This window comes from Polypterus senegalus, chromosome 5 (genome assembly GCF_016835505.1).
Source record: "Polypterus senegalus isolate Bchr_013 chromosome 5, ASM1683550v1, whole genome shotgun sequence".
NCBI classification, from domain to species: domain Eukaryota; kingdom Metazoa; phylum Chordata; class Cladistia; order Polypteriformes; family Polypteridae; genus Polypterus; species Polypterus senegalus.
Window position 1 is genome coordinate 204480390 of NC_053158.1, and position 22050 is coordinate 204502439.

Here is a 22050-nt window from a genome sequence, read left to right on the forward strand (position 1 = left end):
CATTACTTTCTATATTGTGGATTTTTATGTCGATCCCAAGGACAGGTCAAGCAGGGCCGCATGTCACCTTAAGCTTCAGTGAATTCTCCCCACTGAGCCAGTATGGAGGGCCCTCTCTGTCATACGAATGAATCCTCCGCCCATCCTACCCCGACACCCTTTAGCCCCGCCCCCTGATTTGAATTGTTAATGAAGAGTGGTGATGTCTTCCCGCAGGTCAACATGGGAGACGTTTTTGTTCATCAGGCCATTCACACCATCGAGTACTGCCTGGGCTGCGTTTCCAACACGGCTTCGTATCTGCGGCTGTGGGCCTTGAGTCTCGCTCACGCAGGTGAGTGCCATGTTGGCATGTTCAGGGTGAGATTAACAAGTCTTGGGCAACTGCTGAAAGAAAGGAAAATGGCAGCTCTTTGCCAAAACTGGTGCCCTAAGTGGAATCTTCTAGGGGGGGCCAACAACTAAGCACCAGTTGGCGTTGATCTGAGTTGATTGCCTTTTTTTGTATGTCAGAGTTGCTTGCCAGGTGCCATTGTGATGGTCCTCCATGACTCGGAGCACTTCATATGGTGACTAATGTTAGCAGCCCATAACAATATGTAGCGGTCCTGAGGTGTGTATGGCGGTCATAAATAATCTACAGCCATGTGACAGGTGGGGACAGTAATGGACGTCAGATAACATCTGTTACATCTAAACTACTGGACACAATTAAATTTCTAAACCACACCAGACAGTGCAGCACGAGCTGCTTCTTCATGCTTCATTATTTTCTTCTCTGTGTCCTTGACTGTTCGTTAAAGGAAAATGATCTCAACAGGTGACTTTCGACGACTTTTATTTGACAATTCACGAAACAGCAGTGACCCCAATAGAGTCAAGCAGCGGCCGCCCCTTTGAGGACGTTGTCACCTTGCGTGTCTTTAAAGTCATTTAGGCTCTCCGTGTCATGACTCTGTCGTTTGTTCCAGTTGTGAGGAGATGGTCGCCATCTTTTATGCATTTCCCTTAACGTCCACAAGGTGTCCTTCTAGCACATGATTCACAGTCTACAGAAGAAGGTTAGTATGGCGATGCAGTGATTAGCACTGCTGCCTCACAGAGTGAATCCTGCACCTCGCTGTGTGACATTTGCATGTTCTCCTCATGTCTGTGTGGATTTTCCTTCTTTATCTGTAAGGAGACACACAGGTTAGGGTAACTGATGTGTGGATTTGTTCCCCGCCCAGCGTTGGTTCCTGCCTTGCACTCTTTGTCACCAGTATAGGCTCCAGTCTCCCACAACCCGTACCAAAACTAAGGGGGTTTGAGAATGTGTGTGTCAGAGGTCTGGGGCTTCAGTCTGGAGATCTCAGTTTAGTGGGATGATTCGCAAAAAAAAGAAAAAGAAAAAGAACAGAAATAGCGACAAGAAGTCAGAATAAGGTTTGGGGAGCCCTCTGCTGGCCATTATTGGGAATTACAGGAGCAAGTTTACATCTCCAGCTTGTCTGCTTAAATGACCGCTCCTGCTGGGTTGCCGATGGTTTTATCCTGACTGGATGGAGAAGCCGGAGCTTTAAGGGGGATGTGAGGTTTTTCTTTTTGCGGGGGACGGGGGAAACGAGGACAGAATGAATACCCCCGTTACACCCCACGTAACCCTGAGAAAAATCTGTCATCAGTCAGTCAGTCATTGTCCAATTCACTATATCCTAACTACAGGGTCACGGGGGTCTGTTGGAGCCAATACCAGCCAGCACAGGGCACAAGGCAGGAAACAAACCCTGGGCAGGGCGCCAGCCCACCGCAGGGCACACACACACCAAGCACAAATAAATGGCCTCTGTCTGCGTTCACCCAAAAGTCATTTACTACTTTAACGAGTGCAGTTTCTGTGCTGTGATTTGTTCTGAAACCCGACTGAAATTTATCAGGAATGGCAGGTTTATTGAGGTGGCCATTAAGCTGCATAATGACGGCCTTCTCTAGAATTTTACTTAAGAAAGGCAGGTTAGAGATGGGGCTAAAATTTTTTTTTATCTGACGTGTCCGTTTGCCAAATCTTCTGCATGATCTTCTCCGTTATTCTTTTCTGGTATCTTTTTGAGTATTTTTGCTATGTTTTGTATTGTGAAAATTTTGAAGGGCAATGCCCGTTTTGCTCGGCCCACAACACCTTAAATCGAAACTCCCCTCTACGTGCGACTGGTCACGAGATCCCGCAGAGTTTGGCCACTGGTGAGGTTTTATCCCCCTTGCATCTGGATTTTCAAAAACCATCCGTCTGCCACATCTGAGCCTTCTGTCGTGTCTCCTCTCCTCTCCTCTTAGAGCTGTCTGAGGTCCTGTGGAAAATGGTGCTACACGTCGCCCTCTCTGCCCGGGCCACCTTGGGATCACTGATGCTGGCTGTCACCTTTGCCATCTTTGCCATTTTAACGGTCGCCATTCTGCTCATCATGGAGGGCTTGTCTGCTTTTCTGCACGCACTGCGGTTGCACTGGTGAGTAGTCTCCACAGTGGGGGGGTTTCTGTCCAAATCGTTTTTCAGAGCAGGTTTGCCGGTGACTTTGTTCGCTGAATTTTCCCCTGAAATGTCGCAGTGAAAATCTGTGAAGAGACTGACGCGTGACTTTGTTTGATAAATTGTCCCCTAAGTGTGTGTTGTGCTGTGATCTTCTTGCTGAATATTTTTTTGTTAGAACATCGGTGGGGAAAAGTTCCCATGGAAATGTGTTAATGAGCCTGTTTGCTAAACTTTATACAGAACATTTGTTGTGAAAATTTGCACAAAATGTGTGTGAAATTTCACTCGTGTCCTTGTTTGCTGATTTGTTTGTTCGTAGCGCAAATTCACAAAACAATTTCACGCGAACCTTTGTTGGTGACCTTGCTTTCAAATTTCTTCCTAGAAATTATGCTGTGAAGACTTGCATTAAAAAAAATGTGTGTGAAAATTCACTGATGAGCTGACTTTTTCCCTGGAAATGTGTTGTGAAAATGAACTTAAACTCATGTGAGAATGTGTAGCTGACTGCATTTTTCCCCCCTGATTTGCTGTGAAAATGTGTATAAAATCCATTCATCCATCTATTATCCAACTCACTATATTCCAATTACAGGGTGCTGGAGCCAATCCCAGCCAACACTGGGCGCAAGGCAGGAAACAAACCCCGGGCAGGGTGCCAGCCCACCGCAGGGCACACACACCAAGCACACCCTAAGGACAATTTAGGATCGCCAATCCACCTAACCTGCATGTCTTGGCACTGTGGGAGCAAACCCACACAGACATGGGCTACCCACTGTGCCACCGTGCCACCCCAAGACAAAACACCCAGAATTAAATTATATACAGTAGATCTACCTCACAAACTAAACCACCAATGAGGGCGACTTTCGTTAATTCAGACTTTTCAAGTGATTGCTCTTTTGTTTTTGTTTCTTTTGAGTTTTAAGGCCGGGCGAGTAAAGTTACTGTAATTTATGAGTGTAAAGTAAGAGTTGGTAAGGAAAGTGAAGTTATGTTTGGCCAGGGATTCCAGAAAATTCAACACATCCATCCATAGAGAGATAGATTAACAGAACTTTATTTGTCACCACGGAGAAATTAGCTTTTTGTTTACTGAAGCTCTTTATTTATTTTATTTTTTATCCATCCATTAATTATCCAACTCCCTATATCCCAACGACAGGGTCACAGGGGTCTGTTGGAGCCAATACAGGGCGCAAGGCAGGAAACAAACCCCGGCAGGGCGCCAGCCCACCGCAGGGCACACACAGACACACATTAGGGAGAATTCACCCAACCTGCATGTCTTTGGACTGTGGGAGGAAACCATCAGACACGGGGGGGACAAGCAAACCGGGAAGCGAACCCGAGTCTCCTTACTGCGAGGCGGCAGCGCTACCCACTGTGCCACCCTTATGTTGCAGTCCATCCATCCATTACCCAACCTACTATCTCCTAACTACAGGGTCACGGGGGTCTGCTGGAGCCAATCCCAGCCAGCACAGGGCGCAAAGCAGGAAACAAACCAGCCCACCGAAGGGCACACACACACACCAAGCACACATTAGGGACAATTTAGGATCGCCAATCCACCTAACCTGCATGTCTTTGGACTGTGGGAGGAAACCATCAGACACGGGGAGAACATGCAAACTCCACACAGGGAGGACCCGGGAAGCCAACACCCAGGTCTCCTAACTACGAGGCAGCAGCGCTACCCACTGTGCCACCGTGCCATGCATTCAATTCATTCAGAAAATTCCATGGTTACCTTCTTTGCTAAATTTTCCCCAGAAATTTTGCTGTAAAAAAATTCACTGGAAATTTTTTGTGAAATTTCACTTAAACTCACATGAACATTAGGTGGGTGACTGCCTTTGATGTTTTCCCCCAAAATTTGCTTTGAAACTTTGTATAAAATTCACATGAAAATTCACTGTTGACCATGTTTGCTAAATATTTTCCAGAATATTTGCGGTAAAACTTTGCATTCAATTTGTGTGAAATTTCACGGGTGAGCTTGATTGCAGAATTTGTCCCTGAGAATTGGTGGTGAAATTTCACTCAAATGCACATAACAGTTCGCAGGTGATCTTGTTTGATGGATTTTTTTCCCCAGACATTTTGCTGTAAAAATTTGCACAAAAATTCACAGATGAGCTTGTTTGCTGATTTTTTCCCTGGAAATGTGTTGTGAAAATGCACTTCAATTGACATGAAAATCTGTGAATGACCACCTTTGATTCTCCCAAAATATTTGCTGTGACACTTTGTATAAAATTCACGTGAAAATTCACCGGTGACTGTGTTTGCTAAAATTTTCCCAGAACATTTGCGGTAAAACTCAAATTGTGTGAAAATTCACAGGTGAGCTTGTTTGCAGAATCTTTTCTTGAAAATTGGGGGTGAGAATTCACAGGTGACGTCATTTGCTGAAATTTTCCCAGAGACGTCGTGGAGAAGATTCACTTAAATATTTAACTTCACATGAAAAATGACAAGTGACATTGCTTTATGAATTTCCCCTGAGAAACGTCATGAAAAGTTTGTATGAAAATTCAATGGTGACCTGGTTTGCTAAATTTTGCCATGAAAATTCACCATGTGACTGGCTTAGGCAAAGTTTTTTTTTTTTTTTTTCCCAGCATCCCATGATGCTCTGTGCGGCCAATGTGATGTCACAGAGCTTTAGCAGACTTGTTCGATGGAGATGTCACTAGCCGATCTGTGCTACTTGTTCGATTTGCTTTGTGTATGCGCAGAACTTCCATGCATACAGTGGTGTGAAAAACTATTTGCCCCCTTCCTGATTTCTTATTCTTTTGCATGTTTGTCACACAAAGTTGTTTCTGATCATCAAACACATTTAACCATTAGTCAAATATAACACAAGTAAACACAAAATGCAGTTTTTAAATGATGGTTTTTATTATTTAGGGAGAAAAAAAATCCAAACCTACATGGCCCTGTGTGAAAAAGTAATTGCCCCCTTGTTCAAAAATCACCTAACTGTGGTGTATCACACCTGAGTTCAATTTCCTGATTACTGCCACACCTGTTTCAATCAAGAAATCACTTCAATAGGAGCTGCCTGACACCGAGAAGTCGACCAAAAGCACCTCAAAAGCTAGACATCATGCCAAGATCCAAAGAAATTCAGGAACAAATGAGAACAGAAGTAACTGAGATCTATCAGTCTGGTAAAGGTTATAAAGCCATTTCTAAAGCTTTGGGACTCCAGTGAACCACAGTGAGAGCCATTATCCACAAATGGCAAAAACATGGAACAGTGGTGAACCTTCCCAGGAGTGGCCGGCCGACCAAAATGACCCCAAGAGCGCAGAGACGACTCATCCGAGAGGTCACAAAAGACCCCAGGACAACGTCTAAAGAACTGCAGGCCTCACTTGCCTCAATTAAGGTCAGTGTTCACGACTCCACCATAAGAAAGAGACTGGCCTGCAAAAACGGCCTGCATGGCAGATTTCCAAGACGCAAACCACTGTTAAGCAAAAAGAACATTAGGGCTCGTCTCAATTTTGCTAAGAAACATCTCAATGATTGCCAAGACTTTGGGAAAATACCTTGTGGACTGATGAGACAAAAGTTGAACTTTTGGAAGGCAAATGTCCCGTTACATCTGGCGAAAAGGAACACAGCATTTCAGAAAAGAACATCATACCAAGAGTAAAATATGGTGGTGGTAGTGTGATGGTCTGGGGTTGTTTTGCTGCTTCAGGACCTGGAAGGCTTGCTGTGATAGATGGAACCATGAATTCTACTGTCTACCAAAAAATCCTGAAGGAGAATGTCCGGCCATCTGTTCGTCAACTCAAGCTGAAGCGATCTTGGGTGCTGCAACAGGACAATGACCCAAAACACACCAGCAAATCCACCTCTGAATGGCTGAAGAAAAACAAAATGAAGACTTTGGAGTGGCCTAATCAAAGTCCTGACCTGAATCCAATTGAGATGCTATGGCATGACCTTAAAAAGGCGGTTCATGCTAGAAAACCCTCAAATAAAGCTGAATTACAACAATTCTGCAAAGATGAGTGGGCCAAAATTCCTCCAGAGCGCCGTAAAAGACTCATTGCAAGTTATCGCAAACGCTTGATTGCAGTTGTTGCTGCTAAGGGTGGCCCAACCAGTTATTAGGTTCAGGGGGCAATTACTTTTTCACACAGGGCCATGTAGGTTTGGGGTTTTTTTTCTCCCTAAATAATAAAAACTGCATTTTGTGTTTACTTGTGTTATATTTGACTAATGGTGAAATGTGTTTGATGATCAGAAACATTTTGTGTGACAAACATGCAAAAGAATAAGAAATCAGGAAGGGGGCAAATAGTTTTTCACACCACTGTACGTACCGTAAGCGCACTCCACCTCACGCTTTACGGCCGCCTAATCTAATTTACCGCATAGACACGGTGCGTGATGTCACTACCGCCTCGGTATTCCAGCTGGATCTGCAAAACAAAAAACTTGCTGTGTTTCAATCAGACGATGATGAGAATATTATGGAAATACTTTGTTGCTTTGCACAGATTCGCTGTACGTTGTGTCTTCACTGTTGAATTAAGCGTATTGTGCTCATTGGTGAGAATCACAGGTCAAGTCGTGACAGGAATAGCCCCCCGAAGTAAATAACGCTGACCCCTTGCACCAAAGGCTTGAAGACAATGACCGTGTACCGTCTGTGAGCAGCGCAGTAATGAAAGTAAAAGGCTCAGATCGAGAGATAAATTGAAAAGAAATGAAAACCAGGAAGTCATTATTACTGTTAACAAAAACAAAAGTCAAACAGAAACGGCAAAGGAGTTCAAGAGCAGAATCGCGCTAAGGGCTCTTATGTTAATCCACAATATCGGACAAAAAACGACACAGCTATGAAATCAGAAGCCTGTGGTATAGCGGGTCCACTGCTCACGTCAAGAGGCCATTTTTAAAATAATCACCGCACTCGCGGCTTAGCGAGGGGTCGTGGTGATGTGTGGCTGAAGTGATTCCCGGGGTGATTTGCGGTGCGGGTGAGTCTGACTTATGAGTCGTCCGCATCTGTAATTGTTCCCGGGAGCCGCTGATTGCCACGGGTGAATCGCATCCCCGTCATAAATAGAAGCGCGAGGTGGCTAGGAGAGAGAGAGAAAGAAAAAGAAAGATGGAGGTTGCAGAGAAGAAGGCAGTGTGAAGGACAGCCGGGTCCCAATGCCTGGCAGGGACGCCCCTGCTACTTATGTTCCGGGGGAGCCGCCATGGACAGTCCAATACCTCCCCCGGGACGCTTGGTGGCAGCCTCCCTGGCCGACGGTGACTCCCCAACCGCCCGCAGGGCTCCATGGGAGATGGAGTCCTCCACAGCTTGGTTGGGGTCCGGCGTGGCCGCTAGGGGGAGCTGCCTGCTTCCCACAGCCCGGCTGGACGAGCTTTCAGCCCCGCCCGGAAGTTCAATTAGGACCAGATGGTTAATCACCTGGAATGCTTCCGGGTGGGCTATAAAAGGGCCCAGCCACCACCACTCGGGAGCCAGGGTTGGGAGGAGGAGGACTAAGCTTGCAGAGGAGTGGTGGAAGAGAAGGTGAAGGAGAATTGTGGTTTGTGTTTTGTTTGGTGCTTTGGGACTGTGTTTGGGCTGTGTGGCACGGGAAAGACGTGTCACACAGCTGAAGAAAAATAAAAACCTGTGTGTTTTGTACACGTTGCATGGTCTGTGCCGAGTCGGGCGCTATATAGCGCCTTTTACAGCAGGAAGCAGGAGGGAGAAAGAAGGAGAGCCAGCAAGTGCAGGGAGAGGCGAGCCTGAGTGAGGTGTTTGGCCGGCACCTGAGGGCCGACGTTAGTGGTCACTCCTGCTGAGCGATTGTTTGGAGCAGGAGTGACTGGGAGAAGGTTGGCAGCCGGAGTCGGGGATTGGGAAGAGAAGCCCCAGTGGGAGCTGAACCAGAGTCAGGGATCGGAAGGCCACCAGATCAGTTGTGTAGGAGAAGAAGGTCAGCTGCAGGTATGGCGACTCTCCTGTTGCAAAGCCTGATGGGAGAAGCAGGGGAGCCGCCAAGGAAAAAACACACCGGGCTCTGTGTTTCTAAAGGAGCGTTGTTCTAACCTCGTCGTTTTAAAAGGATTGTTTTTTTTTTCCCCGATGGTGTTTTTAACCTCCACTTCACTTCTGTTTTAATGGATTATTTATTTATTTATTGAAGATATTTGAAAAGCACTGCACTTTATTTAATTTGGACTTTGTTTTGGTGGTTGTTTTAAATAAAAGCACTTGACACCTTTTTCCACCATCCCCTTGCTCCATTGTTGTGCCTCACTACCGAGCTCATCGGTAACATTACCGGTGGTTCAGGGTTCAAGGGCTCCCGGACGGACGATGGGGGCATTCAGCGAACCCGCATCGTCACAAAGCCGAGATCACTGAAACCGCTAACTTCCAGCAACTGGGGGTTTGCATCTCGATGACTGGACTCGGGAAACGGCCACACTTAGAAGACATAAATGACGTGGCAGTAATAATAAGCCAGGCTCCGGAAACGATAAATGATGAACACGCGTAGCCAGAATGTTTTCTGAATCTCCAAACCCCTAAATCTACACGTGGATTTCCCAGAAAACAATCATTAACACCACGATCGATTGTGAAAGTTCTCTGCGCTAAGTGAGGTTCACGTTACCGTGGAGGAGGACGGCTCACCAAACGTCGACGCTGAGAACTCCTTAGAGCGGGATCTACGGGGCAGAAGTCGTGTCGGACCCTTTTCAAATCCTCTAACTCGGTTTATGTTTTTCTTCTCTCTTTTGTCCAATTCAGGGTGGAATTTCAAAACAAGTTCTACAAAGGATCAGGCTACAAGTTCACACCATTCTCGTTTGGAAATCTGTGACTCACGAAGCCATGAGGATCCTGGCCACTGGACAAGATGGAGCTGCTGTGGACTCTCCTTAAGATTTCAGTATTTACTTCTGTGGAACTACAGTTAGGTCCATAAATATCTGGACAGAGACATTGTGGTTGTCTAATTTTGGTTCTGTACATCACCACAATGAATTTGAAATGAAACAACTCAGATGACGTTGAAGTGCAGACTTTCAGCTTTAATTCAGTGGGTGAACAAAACGATTGTGTAAAAATGTAAGACAACTAAAGTATTTTTTGAACACAATCCCTTCATTTCAGGGGCTCACAAGTAATTGGCCAATTGACTCAAAGGCTATTTCATGGCAGGTGTGTTCAAGTCCGTCGTTATGTCTTATCGATTAGCAGATAAAAGGCCTGGAGTTGATTTGAGGTGTGGTGCTTCATGTTGAAGATTTAGCTGTGAACAGACAACATGCGGTCAAAGGAGCTCTCCAGGCAGGTTAGGGTTAGGGTAGAGAAAACCCATCAGAGAAATTGCTACAATATTACGAGTGGCAAAATGGCCAGTTTGGTACATCCTGAGAGAGAAAGCAAGCACTGGTGAACTGAGCAACGCACAAAGACCTGGACGTCCACAGAAGATGGTGGTGGATGATCGCAGAATCGTTTCCATGGTGAAGAGAAACCCCTTGACAACAGCCCACCAAGTGAACAACACTCTCCAGGGCTTGGTCGGCGTATCGATATCCAAGTCTACCATAAAGAGAAGACTGCATGAAAGGAAATCCAGAGGGTGCACTGCAAGGTGAGAGCCACTCTAATCCTCAAGAATAGAAAGGCTAGATTGTACTTTGCTAAAGAACATCTAAAAAAGCCAGCAGAGTTCTGGACAAACATTCTTTGGACAGATGAAACCAAGATCAACCTCTACCAGAATGATAAAGGCAAGAAAAAAGTATGGAGAAGGAAGGCGTGGAGCAGCTCATTATCTAAAGCACAGCACATCATCTGTAAAACACGGTGGAGTCAGGCAGTGTGATGGCTGCCAGTGGCACTGGGACACTCGTGTTTATTGATGAGGTGACACAGGACAGAAGCAGCCGAATGAATTCTGAGGTGTTCAGAGACATACTGTCTGCTCAAATCCAGCTGAATGACGTCAAATTGATTGGGCGGCGGGCGTTTCATGATACAGATGGACAATGACCCAAAACATACAGCCAAAGCAACCCAGGAGTTTATTAAAGCAAAGAAGTGGACAATTCTTGAATGGCCAAGTCAGTCACCTGATCTTCACCTAACTGAGCAGGCATTTCACTTCAGACAGAAAGGCCCAAAAACAAACAGCAACTGAAAGTAAAGGCCTGGCAGAGCATTAAAAAGGAGGAAGCCCAGCATCTGGTGATGCCCAGGAGTTCAAGACTTCAGGCTGGCATTGCCAATAAAGGGTTTTCAACCAAGTATTAGAAATGAACATTTGATTTCCAGTTATTTAATTTGTCCAATTACTTCTGAGCCCCTGAAATGAAGGGATTGTGTTAAAAATACTTTAGTTGTCTTACATTTTTATGCAATCGTTTTGTTCACCCGACTGAATTAAAGCTGAAAGTCTGCACTTCAACGTCATCTGAGTTGTTTCATTTCAAATTCATTGTGGTGATGTACAGAACCAAAATGAGACAAAAGTGGTCTCAATCCAAATATTTATGGACCGAACTGTAAATAGGAAGAAAAACAAAGCGGCCACATAAAGCGCTAGAGAATTTATAGTAACTAGGGGGCTCCACCCTCTGCTCGCTTCGCTTGCCCACCCCCGTGTTTGGTTTAGCGGATATACAATTTAAAGAGATTGTTATTTTCAAGGGGATTGTTACATATGCATCATTTTCACTTTTACTTTAAAACCTTTTGTAAACACAATACTTGTCCTTTATTTCCGGCCCCGTGCGTGGTTACATCTCTTTCTCGCAGGACGTATAACACCACTTGCGTTATGAAGGGGGGGCAGCTGAACGCACGCTAAGGAGATGCCGTCGGATCATCTGCTGGCTTTCTGCTGCTGGCGAGCTGCCTGTTCTGCTTGTCGCTTGTCGTATTTTTAAGAGCTGTGACCACATGATGCGTGTCTGCCAACAGCAATCCAACAACTGCGAGCTTAGATGTCCGTGGACTTGTTTTAAATGATGGCTCACTGCTTTGTCTCGCGTGACGTTGTAAAAACAATACTTGTCCTTTATTTCCGGCCCCGGGTGTGGTTACATCTCTTTCTCGCAGGACGTATAACGCTGCTCGTGTTGTGAAGGAGAGGTAAAGAATTTAAGGGTAACTGTTGACTGTGACCTGAATTTTAAATCACATATTAATCAGATTAGTAGGACGGCATTTTTTTCACTTAAGAAATATAACAAAAGTTAGACCTCCTTAATAACTTTGCAAGATGAGTTCACGTTTTTGTTTTCAGTCGACTAGATTACTGTAACGCACTCCTCTCAGGACCACCAAAAAAAAGACATCAATCGATTGTAACGAGTGCAGAATGCAGCTGCTAGAATCTTAACTCGGAAACGAAAATCCGAGCAGATCACCCCAGTCTGAGCGTCACTACACTGGTTACCTGTGTCATTTAGAATTGACTTGAAAATCCTGCTGATGGTTTACAAAGCCTTCAATAATCTGCTCCATCTTATATCTCAGAATGTCTGTCACCTTACACTCCAAATCGTAACCTCAGATCTTCAAATGAGGGTCTGCTTAGAATTCCAAGAGTGAAACTTAAAAGAAGTGGTGAGGCGGGCGGGTGGCCTTCTGCTGTTAGGCACCTCAAATCTGGAATAGCTGACGACAGAAATTCACCGGGCTGATAAGGTGGAGTCCGAAAACTCATTACTTTAACGTGGCTTTCTCAGGGCTTCATTTTAGTTAAATCCTGATGCTCTGTATATTCAATTCATTATCATTACTATTCATGGTGGCTCCAAAATCCGTATTAACCCCATACTCTCTCTTCTGTTCTTTTTCTGGTTTTCTGTAATCTGCAACCCCACCACCTAATCAAAGCACCGCAATGTTCCTACATTGATGGATTAAAGGCCAGAAGTCCACGTGACCGTCATCATCAAGTTCTTCCATGAGAACCCTGAATACAATGAGGACTGATGGAGATCATTGATGTGAGGTAGAATGCCTAGAAGGGGGCTGGTCAGGTGGTCTCGTGGCCTCAGACCCCCCTGCAGATTTTATTTTTTCTCTCCAGCCGTCTGGAGTTTTTTTTGTGTTTTTTCTGTCCACCCTGGCAGTCGGACCTTAGTCTTATTCTATGTTAATTAGTGTTCTCTGATTTTAATTCTTACTTTGTCTTTTTTTCTCTTTCTTCATCATGTAAAGCACTTTGAGCTCCATTATTTGTATGAAAATGTGTGATAGAAATAAATGTTATTGTCGTTGTTGTAGCTGCTGTTGCGCTGCCCGTTGATCATTTTAAAGCCTGTACAGCCGATGTCCTTTTTTGCCACTTCGGGTCTCTGCTGCTCGCGTTGTGAAGAGCGGGCGTTAGGGTGGCTGAACGCACGCAAGCAGAAGTGGTCGGATGATCTGCTGCGAGCTGCGTGTTTTGTTTGTCACTTGTCGTTGGAGCTGGGAGCAAATTAAAAGTGTCTCTCGCGGGACTTCAGATTGTCTTCTGAGAAGATCACGTCTCGTCTCCCTAGTCTGCCTCCCCAAGATTTTTTTTTAATAATAGAGAGATATTGAAACAGTAGTATTAAGTCATGACTACATCTGTTCAGGTGCAAGTCCAGCCTCTCGGGTCCTCAACAATGAGCAGGATCACCCTCGGGTAACGGTGCCACATGGCTGTATTGCCGTAACTGACGCTCCCTCACAATGCAGGTCATGTGCCTCATTCGGGACTCCATTGAAATCACAAAGTCAAACCAGTGGGACCCAAAGATTCCCTGAAGAGACACACATGAGGGAGTCCAGTCTTCATCTCAGGTCACTGGATAGCGGCCATGTCTCACAGACAGGAGCACCTGGGGCCTCATGTATAACGCCGTGCGTAGAACTCGCACTATAACATGGCGTAAGCACAAAAGCCGAAATGTGCGTATGCACAGAACAATCCAGATGCAGGAATCTGTGCGTACGCCAACTTCCACGTTCTTCTGCTACATAAATCCCGATCAGCGTGAAAACTAACGCTCGTGCACGCGCTTTATTTAACGCCCCAACTCCTCCCAGAATTACGCCTATTTGAATATGCAAATCAATATAAATCGCCCTTAAACGCAGCCTTCTGTGAAAAGACAATGAGAAAAGCACGGGGAAAATATAAGAATTTCAGCGAATACCAAGTGGAGGCAAAGGAAAAACATACAATTTGTTCAAATAAACCGTGGAATAATCAACAAAAGGAAGTTGATCGAGTGACATAGCGTGTTGGAGAAACTTGAAAGCTCACATTCACAAAATCGCACAGTGCCGGAAATAAAAAAGAAGTCACATATCAAAGTCGCCGTGAGAAGCCGAAGTTGTAGCCCACCGTCTGAGTGTCATATGAAAGTTTATTAGGGTACAGAGAAAAAAGGCACACGGTGGGGAAAAAGCACGAAATGTCAACTTCAATCTCGACATTTCCACTTTAATCACGTAGTTTATTTTGTCATTAAAGTAGAACATTATAAACTTCATCTTAAAATCGTTTAATCAACCAGTTTCTCAAATCACATCGTAATTAAAGTCGCACGTTAAATGCTTTGTTTTGTATTTGATCTTCTACTCGTATGTGATCTGTGTGTGTGAATCACTACTTGCTTCTTAAACCGGCTCTCTTCCTCCAACTGGACACAGAGTCCATTACATTTGTGATATTACAGCTCTCTGAATAACTAAAATACTGAGATGTATAACGTGATGTCATTTTCATGATGATAGGAGTTAAAGCACGTTATTAAATGTGAGTTTCACTTCGATGAAATAATTTATTGCAGCAGTACTCAGGGGCGGCTCTAGGCTTGTGGTGGCACTGGGCAGAGGAAGAATCGGTGGCTCCTTCACCCGCCAATGTTAGGTAGCTTGTTCACGGTGGATGGCCTCGTCCGTTGCAGACACTGCATAGCCGCCTCATGCTCATGACACAAGCATTTAACTTCTGCCAAAATTTGCTGCTGCGTTTTTAGCTGTGTTGTTATTTTCTCTTTCTGTTTTATATTCAATATATGTTGGCGTAGCCGTCACTGCAGTTCTTGCTTTTCTTTCCCCAAGTAACCGATCGCCACACAATCAGCTCTGTAATAGAAGTTAAGCCATCTGTAAGCTTAGCGCCGATTCTTCAAAACGTTTAAAGAACATTGAAATATCTTCGTAGTACATGTTTAATTATTCTATCCTTCACAACACTCCCAGTGAAGAATATAGATTATTTAAATGAAGTTAAAGTTTTATGTGTATAATTTAACAAACATATTTTACTGCATTTCACCTTAAAAATGATATCGTCATCATATGTAAATACGCGCTTTATAAAGTGGCTCAGGTGGTGAGATATTATAACTGTAGTGCAAGTTTACAGTGAGGTGATTGTACTTATAAGTCCTAACAGTTCTACAAGCTGTAATTGATTGAGTGCATTTAAAGTTCTTGGGATGAAACTGTTTGTGAACCGCGAGGTCCGTACAGGAAAGGCTTTGAAACATTTTGCAGTGGCTGAGACAGCGTGTCCTTAAAGCTGTATACCGATAATTCTCTTTCTGATCAGCTGCTGCTGTGATTCCCACTCAGATACAGTGATATAAATACTCCGAGTCGTGCAGTGAGAGTAATATGGAAAAAGATGATCGGCTGTGGTAACTCCTAACGGGAGGAGCTGAAAGAAGAAGAAGAAGAAGAAGAAGTGAGAGTAACAACACTAAAGCAGTTCTGGTATTTAGAATACTATGGCTGTTCCCTCTACCATTATATTGTTACAAGTTAATTACAATCAGATGTGTTACACTAATAAACAATATGCGGTTAGTTTCAGTGTATTTATAAAGCCGCGTCAGGAAAATAAAGAGTAACCACACTGGAACAGTAGCACTGCTTTGATGCTGGGTGCCACCAGTCTGCAAAACCGAGCGGAGAACTTGCGTACGACAAGACATGAGGTACCGTGGAAAAGTGCGCGGCTTTACGCCAAGTGTAGGTTTTATACATCGCGATTTGAACGTGGAAAAGTTCTTACGCAACATTCCTGTGCGTATGCACCGTTTATACATGAGGCCCCAGGACCTTCATCCTTTAACTGAGATATCAGGAGCACCAGACAACCCTTCCTAGCGACCTCATGACCCCGCCATGTGCTAACAATCCATCTACTGACTTCATAGGAAGAATCACCAGAAACACGAATGTCACTGCCGAGGTAAGTAAACCTCTCAATGACGAGGTCGGCACTCTCTCTGCAGAGGATCCTGTGAGGTGGATCACCCTCGGGTAATGGTGCCACATGGCTGTAGTGCTGTAACTGCCGCTCCCTCACAATGCAGGTCATGTGCCTCATTTAGGAATCTGGGACCAACACAAAGTCAAACCAGTGGCACCCAAGGACTCTCTGAACAGACACACATGAAGGAGTCCAGTCTTCGTCTCAGGTCACTGAATGGCGGCCACGTCTCACAAACAGGGAGCAGCAGGACTCTGAAGACTTGGACCTTCGTCCTTTTGTAGATATCAGGAGCACCCCTTTACAGAGACCTCAAGACCCTCCATGCTCTCCCAATCCGTCTGCTGACTTCATAGGAAGAGTCACCAGAGTCACATGAATGTCAATGGAATAAAGATTAAAAATATATACATAGTTAATAACATAAAGTTCTAAATAACATTTAAAGAACAACAAAAAATATCCCATAGAAAAGAGAGATAATGGAGCGAGGGATGAACCTCCTGTCTGTATTGTGACCATCACATGCCACCCGTTTAGGGGGTCTCCACACTCCACCTTCTACTACTCCAGGTGAAAGTCACCCACTTGCTTTGAGAGCCCCTAAATTTTCAATTTTCTCTTTATGCCGAAGTCAGCGCCCTGCAGACCGTGCAATTTGACAGCCCGAGCCGCCCCACGCAGCGTATACTTAGCAGGCTTTTAGGTTTAACCAGCTGCCCCTGAAGACTGTTGTTGAGCGTTTCTGATGGCCACTTGTGCCAGACGATAATGACGGGAGGCAACGACGTCGCTAGTGGCGGGTTTGCAGTTTAATATGCAGGCACAGAGTGACGGATCATCACTTTGTTCGTGCCAACATTTTCTCCACGTGCCAATGATAAGATGATGGTGTTGTTTTCCAAAGGCAATTTAAAAGCACACACCTTAGTTATGTGGCATGTTGATGTTCAATTTCAAGCGCTATAAAGTCGTATCGATGAGGCTAATAAAGTCAAACGAACTCCTTTCTGTTCTTCGTCTCGGCTTCAATGTGTGGCTTATGCACTGCATGGCCGCTCCAAATTACTGAGCTCAGGTGTTTCATTGCTAATGGGTGTTACTGGGTAGCCATCTAAGGGGGTCACACACTTATTTAGGGGAAATGTAGTTATTGTCCGTATTAATATTGTAACAAAGGTGCTATATAGGCGCCTGACCCGACACAGATGGACACGGAGGCAGGCACGTATAAAAACACAAAGACTTTATTTTTCCTCACCCGTGGGCACACAGGCAATACACAGTCCCACAAAACACCAGTCCAACACACAGCAACACCATCTTTCTTCCTCTTCCACCACTCCTTCCCAAGCTTCGTCTCCTTCCTCCCAACTCTGGCTCTTCAAGTGCTGGTGGCTGGCCCTTTTTATAACCCACCCGGAAGTGTTCCCAGTGCTTGACCACCGGGTGGGGCTGAAGATTCGTCCAGCCAGGCTGCGGAGTCCATGCAGCTCCCCCTAGCGGCCATCCGAGACCCCAACCAGGCTGTGGAGGACTCCATCTCCCATGGAGCCCTGCGGGTGGTTGGAGAATCCCCGTCAGCCATGGAGGCTGCCACCAAGCGTCCCGGCGGAGGTGCTGGACTGCCCATGGTGGCTCCCCCGGAACATAAGCAGCAGGGGCGTCCCTGGCGGGCATAGGACCCGGCTGTCCTTCACAATATCTAGCACAGTCCTGCGGACCCCCTGTAGCTGCAGGTTTGTGTTCTCACCAGATTCAGAATCGTTGCTTATAATCGATAGCTAATTATTTCATTGGCTGGTCTTTTTTTACTCTTATTCTACATTCAGAAAAACACAACTATATGGATTTTACATTTGTACCGTAAGACATTTAGAAATATTTCCATTTTTATCGGAAGCTCTAAATGCTTAACTCTCTTTTGTTGTTTTCCTGTGTAGTTTACTCCTGTCGTTTAACCCTAATGGTGGCCATTAACAACCAGCACAGCAGACACCCGGGATGATGAAAGCAGCAATGTATTCAGTGGCAGACCCGTGAATTAGCAAATCATCAATGAAAAAAACAGAACACCTGAAAAAGCAGAATGCAAATTAGGTTGAAAATATCATTAACGACTTACAAAAACGATATATTCCTCATATAATGGCTTATTACATTTTAATAAAAATCTACCATACTTAGTTTGTAATTTCTACATTGACTCCAAAACAGAGAAACTGGGAAATAAGGACTCACTTCATGAGGCTAAGAGTCTAATGAAAAATGGAAGCTGGTTGGAACAAAGACCTGCAGCCACAGGGGGTCCCCAGGACCGAGTTTGGGGACCACTGATCAAACTCCAACCAACTTCACGTCATTCAGTTTCTTAATTAGAAGCCATTTCTCTTTGCTAATTAAACCCGTTATTTAATTCCAATGGCGCTCGCTCATTCTGCCATGGCAGACATTTCCAAAACTGTTGATTTTCTTTTTTAAGAGCGCTGGCTGTCAGAATGGTTTGTGGACCTGAGCAGATCAACATCACTGAGGCCTTCGCCTTTCTTTACTTTCAGTTATTGTGCGATGGACGCAGGTTGTTAATTACGTGTTGGTACATTTTGTGTCTTAATATTGATTAGTTGCTAATTAAGGAAAAAATAAATAATTAAGTGGCCTGAGTCTTAAGTTGTGCATCAATTCAAATTAAGGCAAAGAGTTAATTAGCAGCAAAATCTGCTCACTAATTAAGAAAAGGGTTAGAATGAAAACCTGCAGCCACGGTAGCTCACCAGGGGCCTCATGTATAAACGGTGCGTATGCACAGAAATGTTGCTTAAGAACTTTTCCACGTTCAAATCGCGATGTATAAAACCTACACTTGGCGTAAAGCCACGCACTTTTCCACGGTACTTCATGCCTTGTCGTACACAAGTTCTCTGCTCGGTTTTAGAGACTGGCGGCACCCAGCGTCAAAGCAGTGCTACTGTTCTTGTGTGATTACTCATTATTTTCATGACGCGGCTTTATAAATACACAGAAACTAACCGCATATTGTTTATTAGTGTAACACATCTGATTGTAATTAACTTGTCACAATATAATGGTCCAGGGAACAGCCATAGTATTCCAAATACCAGAACTGCCTTAGCGTTGTTACTCTCACTTCTCCTTCTTCTTCTTTCAGCTCCTCCCGTTAGGAGTTGCCACAGTGGATCATCTTTTTCCATATTTCTCTCACTGCTCCACTCGGAGTATTTATATCACTGTATCTGAGTGTGAATCACAGCAGCAGCTGATCGGAAAGAGAATTATCGGTATACAGCTTTAAGGACACGCTGCCTCAGCCACGGCAAAACGTTTTAAAGCCTTTCCTGTACGGACCTCGCGGTTCAGAAACAGTTTAATCCCAAGAACTTTAAATGCACTCAATCATTGCTCCTTGTAGAACTGTTAGGACTTATAAGTACAATCACCTCACTGTAAACTTGCACTACAGTTATAATATCTCACAACCTGAGTCACTTTGTAAAGCGCGTATTTACATATGATGACGATATCATTTTTAAGGTGAAATGCAGCAAAATATGTTTGTTAAATTATACACATAAAACTTGAACTTCATTTAAATAATCTATATTCTTCACTGGGAGTGTCGTGAAGGATAGAATAATTAAACATGTACTACGAAGATATTTCAATGTTCTTTAAACGTTTTGAAGAATCGGCGCTAAGCTTACAGATGGCTTAACGTCTATTACAGAGCTGATTGTGTGGCGATCGGTTACTTGGAGAAAGAAAAGCAAGGACTGCAGTGACGGCTACGCCAATATATATTGAATATAAAACAGAAAGAGAAAATAACAACACAGCTAAAAACGCAGCGACAAATTTGGGCAAAAGTTAAATGCTTGTGTCATGAGCACGAGGCGGCTATGCAGTGTTTGCAACGGACAAGGCCATCCACCATGCATAAGCTACCTTACTGACGGGCGGGCGAAGGAGCCACCGATTCTTCCTCTGCCCAGTGCCACCACAAGCCTAGAGCCGCCCCTGAGTACTGCTGCAATAAATTATTTCATCGAAGTGAAACTCATGTTTAATAACGTGCTTTAACTCCAATCATCTCCTCCTGGAACCGTCACCTTATTGTGGTGGAGGGGTTTGCGTGTCCCAATGATCCTAGGAGCTATGTTGTCCAGGGCTTTATGCCCCTGGTAGGGCCACCCAAGGCAAACTGGTCCTAGGTGAGGGATGAGACAAAGAGCGGTTCAACAAACCTCCAATGAAGAAAAAACTTTGGACAACGTTTTCCCTTGCCCGACGCTGGTCACGGGCCCCCTCTGGAGCCAGGCCTGGAGGTGGGGCTCGATGGTGAGCGCCTGGTGGCCGGGCCTGCACCCATGGGGCTGCCGGGCACAGCCCAAGAGGTAACGTGGGTCCTCCTCCCCATGGGCTCACCACCTATGGGAGGGGCCAAGGAGGTTGGGTGCAGTGTGAGTTGGGTGGTGGCCGAAGGCGGGACCTTGGCGGTCTGATCCTCGGCTACAGAAACTGGCTCTTGGGACGTGGAATGTCACCTCTCTGAAGGGGAAGGAGCCTGAGCTAGTGCGCGAGGTCGAGAGGTTCCGCTAGATATAGTCGGACTCACCTCGACGCACAGCTTGGACTCTGGAACCAATCTCCTTGAGAGGGGCTGGACTCTCTACCACTCTGGAGTTGCCCCCGGTGAGAGGCGCCGAGCAGGTGTGGGCATACTTATTGCCCCCACTGGAGCCTGTGCATTGGGGTTTACCCCGGTGGACGAGAGGGTGGCCTCCCTCCGCCTTCGGGTGGGGGAAGGGTCCTGACTGTTGTTTGTGCGTATCGCGAACAGCAGTTTGGAGTATCCACCCTTTTGGAGTCTCTGGAGGGTTGCTAGAGGGCATACCTTCTGGGATTCCCTCGTTTTGCTGGGAGACTTCAATGCTCACGTGGGCAATGACAGTGAGACCTGGAAGGGCGTGATTGGGAGGAATGGCCCCGATCTGAACCCGGGTGTTTTGTTATTGGACTTCTGTGCTCGTCATGGATTGTCCATACGAACACCATGTTCAAGCATAAGGGTGTTCATATGTGCACTTGGCACCAGGACACCCTAGGCCTCAGGTCGATGATCGACTTTGTGGTCGTGTCGCCGGACTTGCGCCATATGTCTTGGACACTCGGGTGAAGAGAGGGGCGGAGCTGTCAACTGATCACCACCTGGTGGTGAGTTGGCTTCGATGGTGGGGGAAGATGCCGGTCAGACCTGGTAGGCCCAAACGTGTTGTGAGGGTCTGCTGGGAACGGCTGGCAGAGTCCCCTGTCAGAAGTAGCTTCAACTCCCACCTCCGCAGAACTTCAACCACGCCCCGAGGGAGGTGGGGACATTGAGTCGAATGGGCCATGTTCCGTGCCTCTATTGTTGAGGCGGCTGACCGAGCTGTGGCCGCAAGGTGGTCGGTGCCTGTCGGCGGCAATCCCCAACCCGTTGGTGGACACCGCGTGAGGGATGCCGTCAAGCTGAAGAAGGAGTCCTATAGGACTTTTTGTCCTGTGGGTCTCTGGAGGCAGCTGATAGGTACCGCAGGCCAAGCGAACGCGGCTTCGTTGTTGCTGAGGCAAAACGCGGGCATGGGAGGAGTTTGGAGAGGCCATGGAGAACGACTTTCGGACGGCTTCGAGGAGATTCTGGTCCACCGTCCGCGTCTCAGGAGGGGAAGCAGTGCAGTGTCAACACCGTATATGGTGGGGATGGTGCGCTGCTGACCTCACTCGGACGTTGTGGGTCGGTGGGAGGAGTACTTCAAGACCTCCTCAATCCCACTAACATGCCTTCCAATGAGGAAGCAGAGCCTGGGGACTCTGAGGTGGGCTCTCCCATCTCTGGGACTGAAGTCACCGAGGTGGTCAAAAAACTCCTTGGTGGCAGGGCCCCGGGGTGGATGAGATCGCCGGAGTTCCTTAAGGCTCTGGATGTTGTAGGACTGTCTTGGTTGACACGTCTCTGCAACATCGCATGGACATCGGGACAGTGCCTCTGGATTGGCAGACCGGGGTGGTGGTCCCCCTCTTTAAAAAGGGGGACCGGAGGGTGTGTTCCAACTATAGAGGGATCACACTCCTCAGCCTCCCTGGAAAAGTCTATTCGGGGTTCTGGAGAGGAGGGTCCGCCGGATAGTGAACCTCGGATTCAGGAGGAACAGTGTGGTTTTCGTCCTGGTCGGAACAGTGGACCAGCTCTTCACCCTTAGCAGAGTCCTGAGGGTGCAT

The 22050-nt window shown here is 45.9% G+C and overlaps 1 protein-coding gene across 1 annotated transcript in view; it reads left to right on the forward strand.

The window, feature by feature from the left end:
- Nucleotides 1-9378, forward strand: part of si:ch73-173p19.2 (V-type proton ATPase 116 kDa subunit a1) — a 165890-nt gene extending 156512 nt beyond the window's left edge. The window contains exons 17-19 of the mRNA XM_039754151.1: nt 217-334; nt 2314-2485; nt 9306-9378. Coding sequence (XP_039610085.1) covers nt 217-334; nt 2314-2485; nt 9306-9378 — 363 coding nt within the window. The remainder of the gene's footprint in view (nt 1-216; nt 335-2313; nt 2486-9305) is intronic.
- The last annotated feature ends 12672 nt before the right edge of the window (nt 9379-22050 follow it).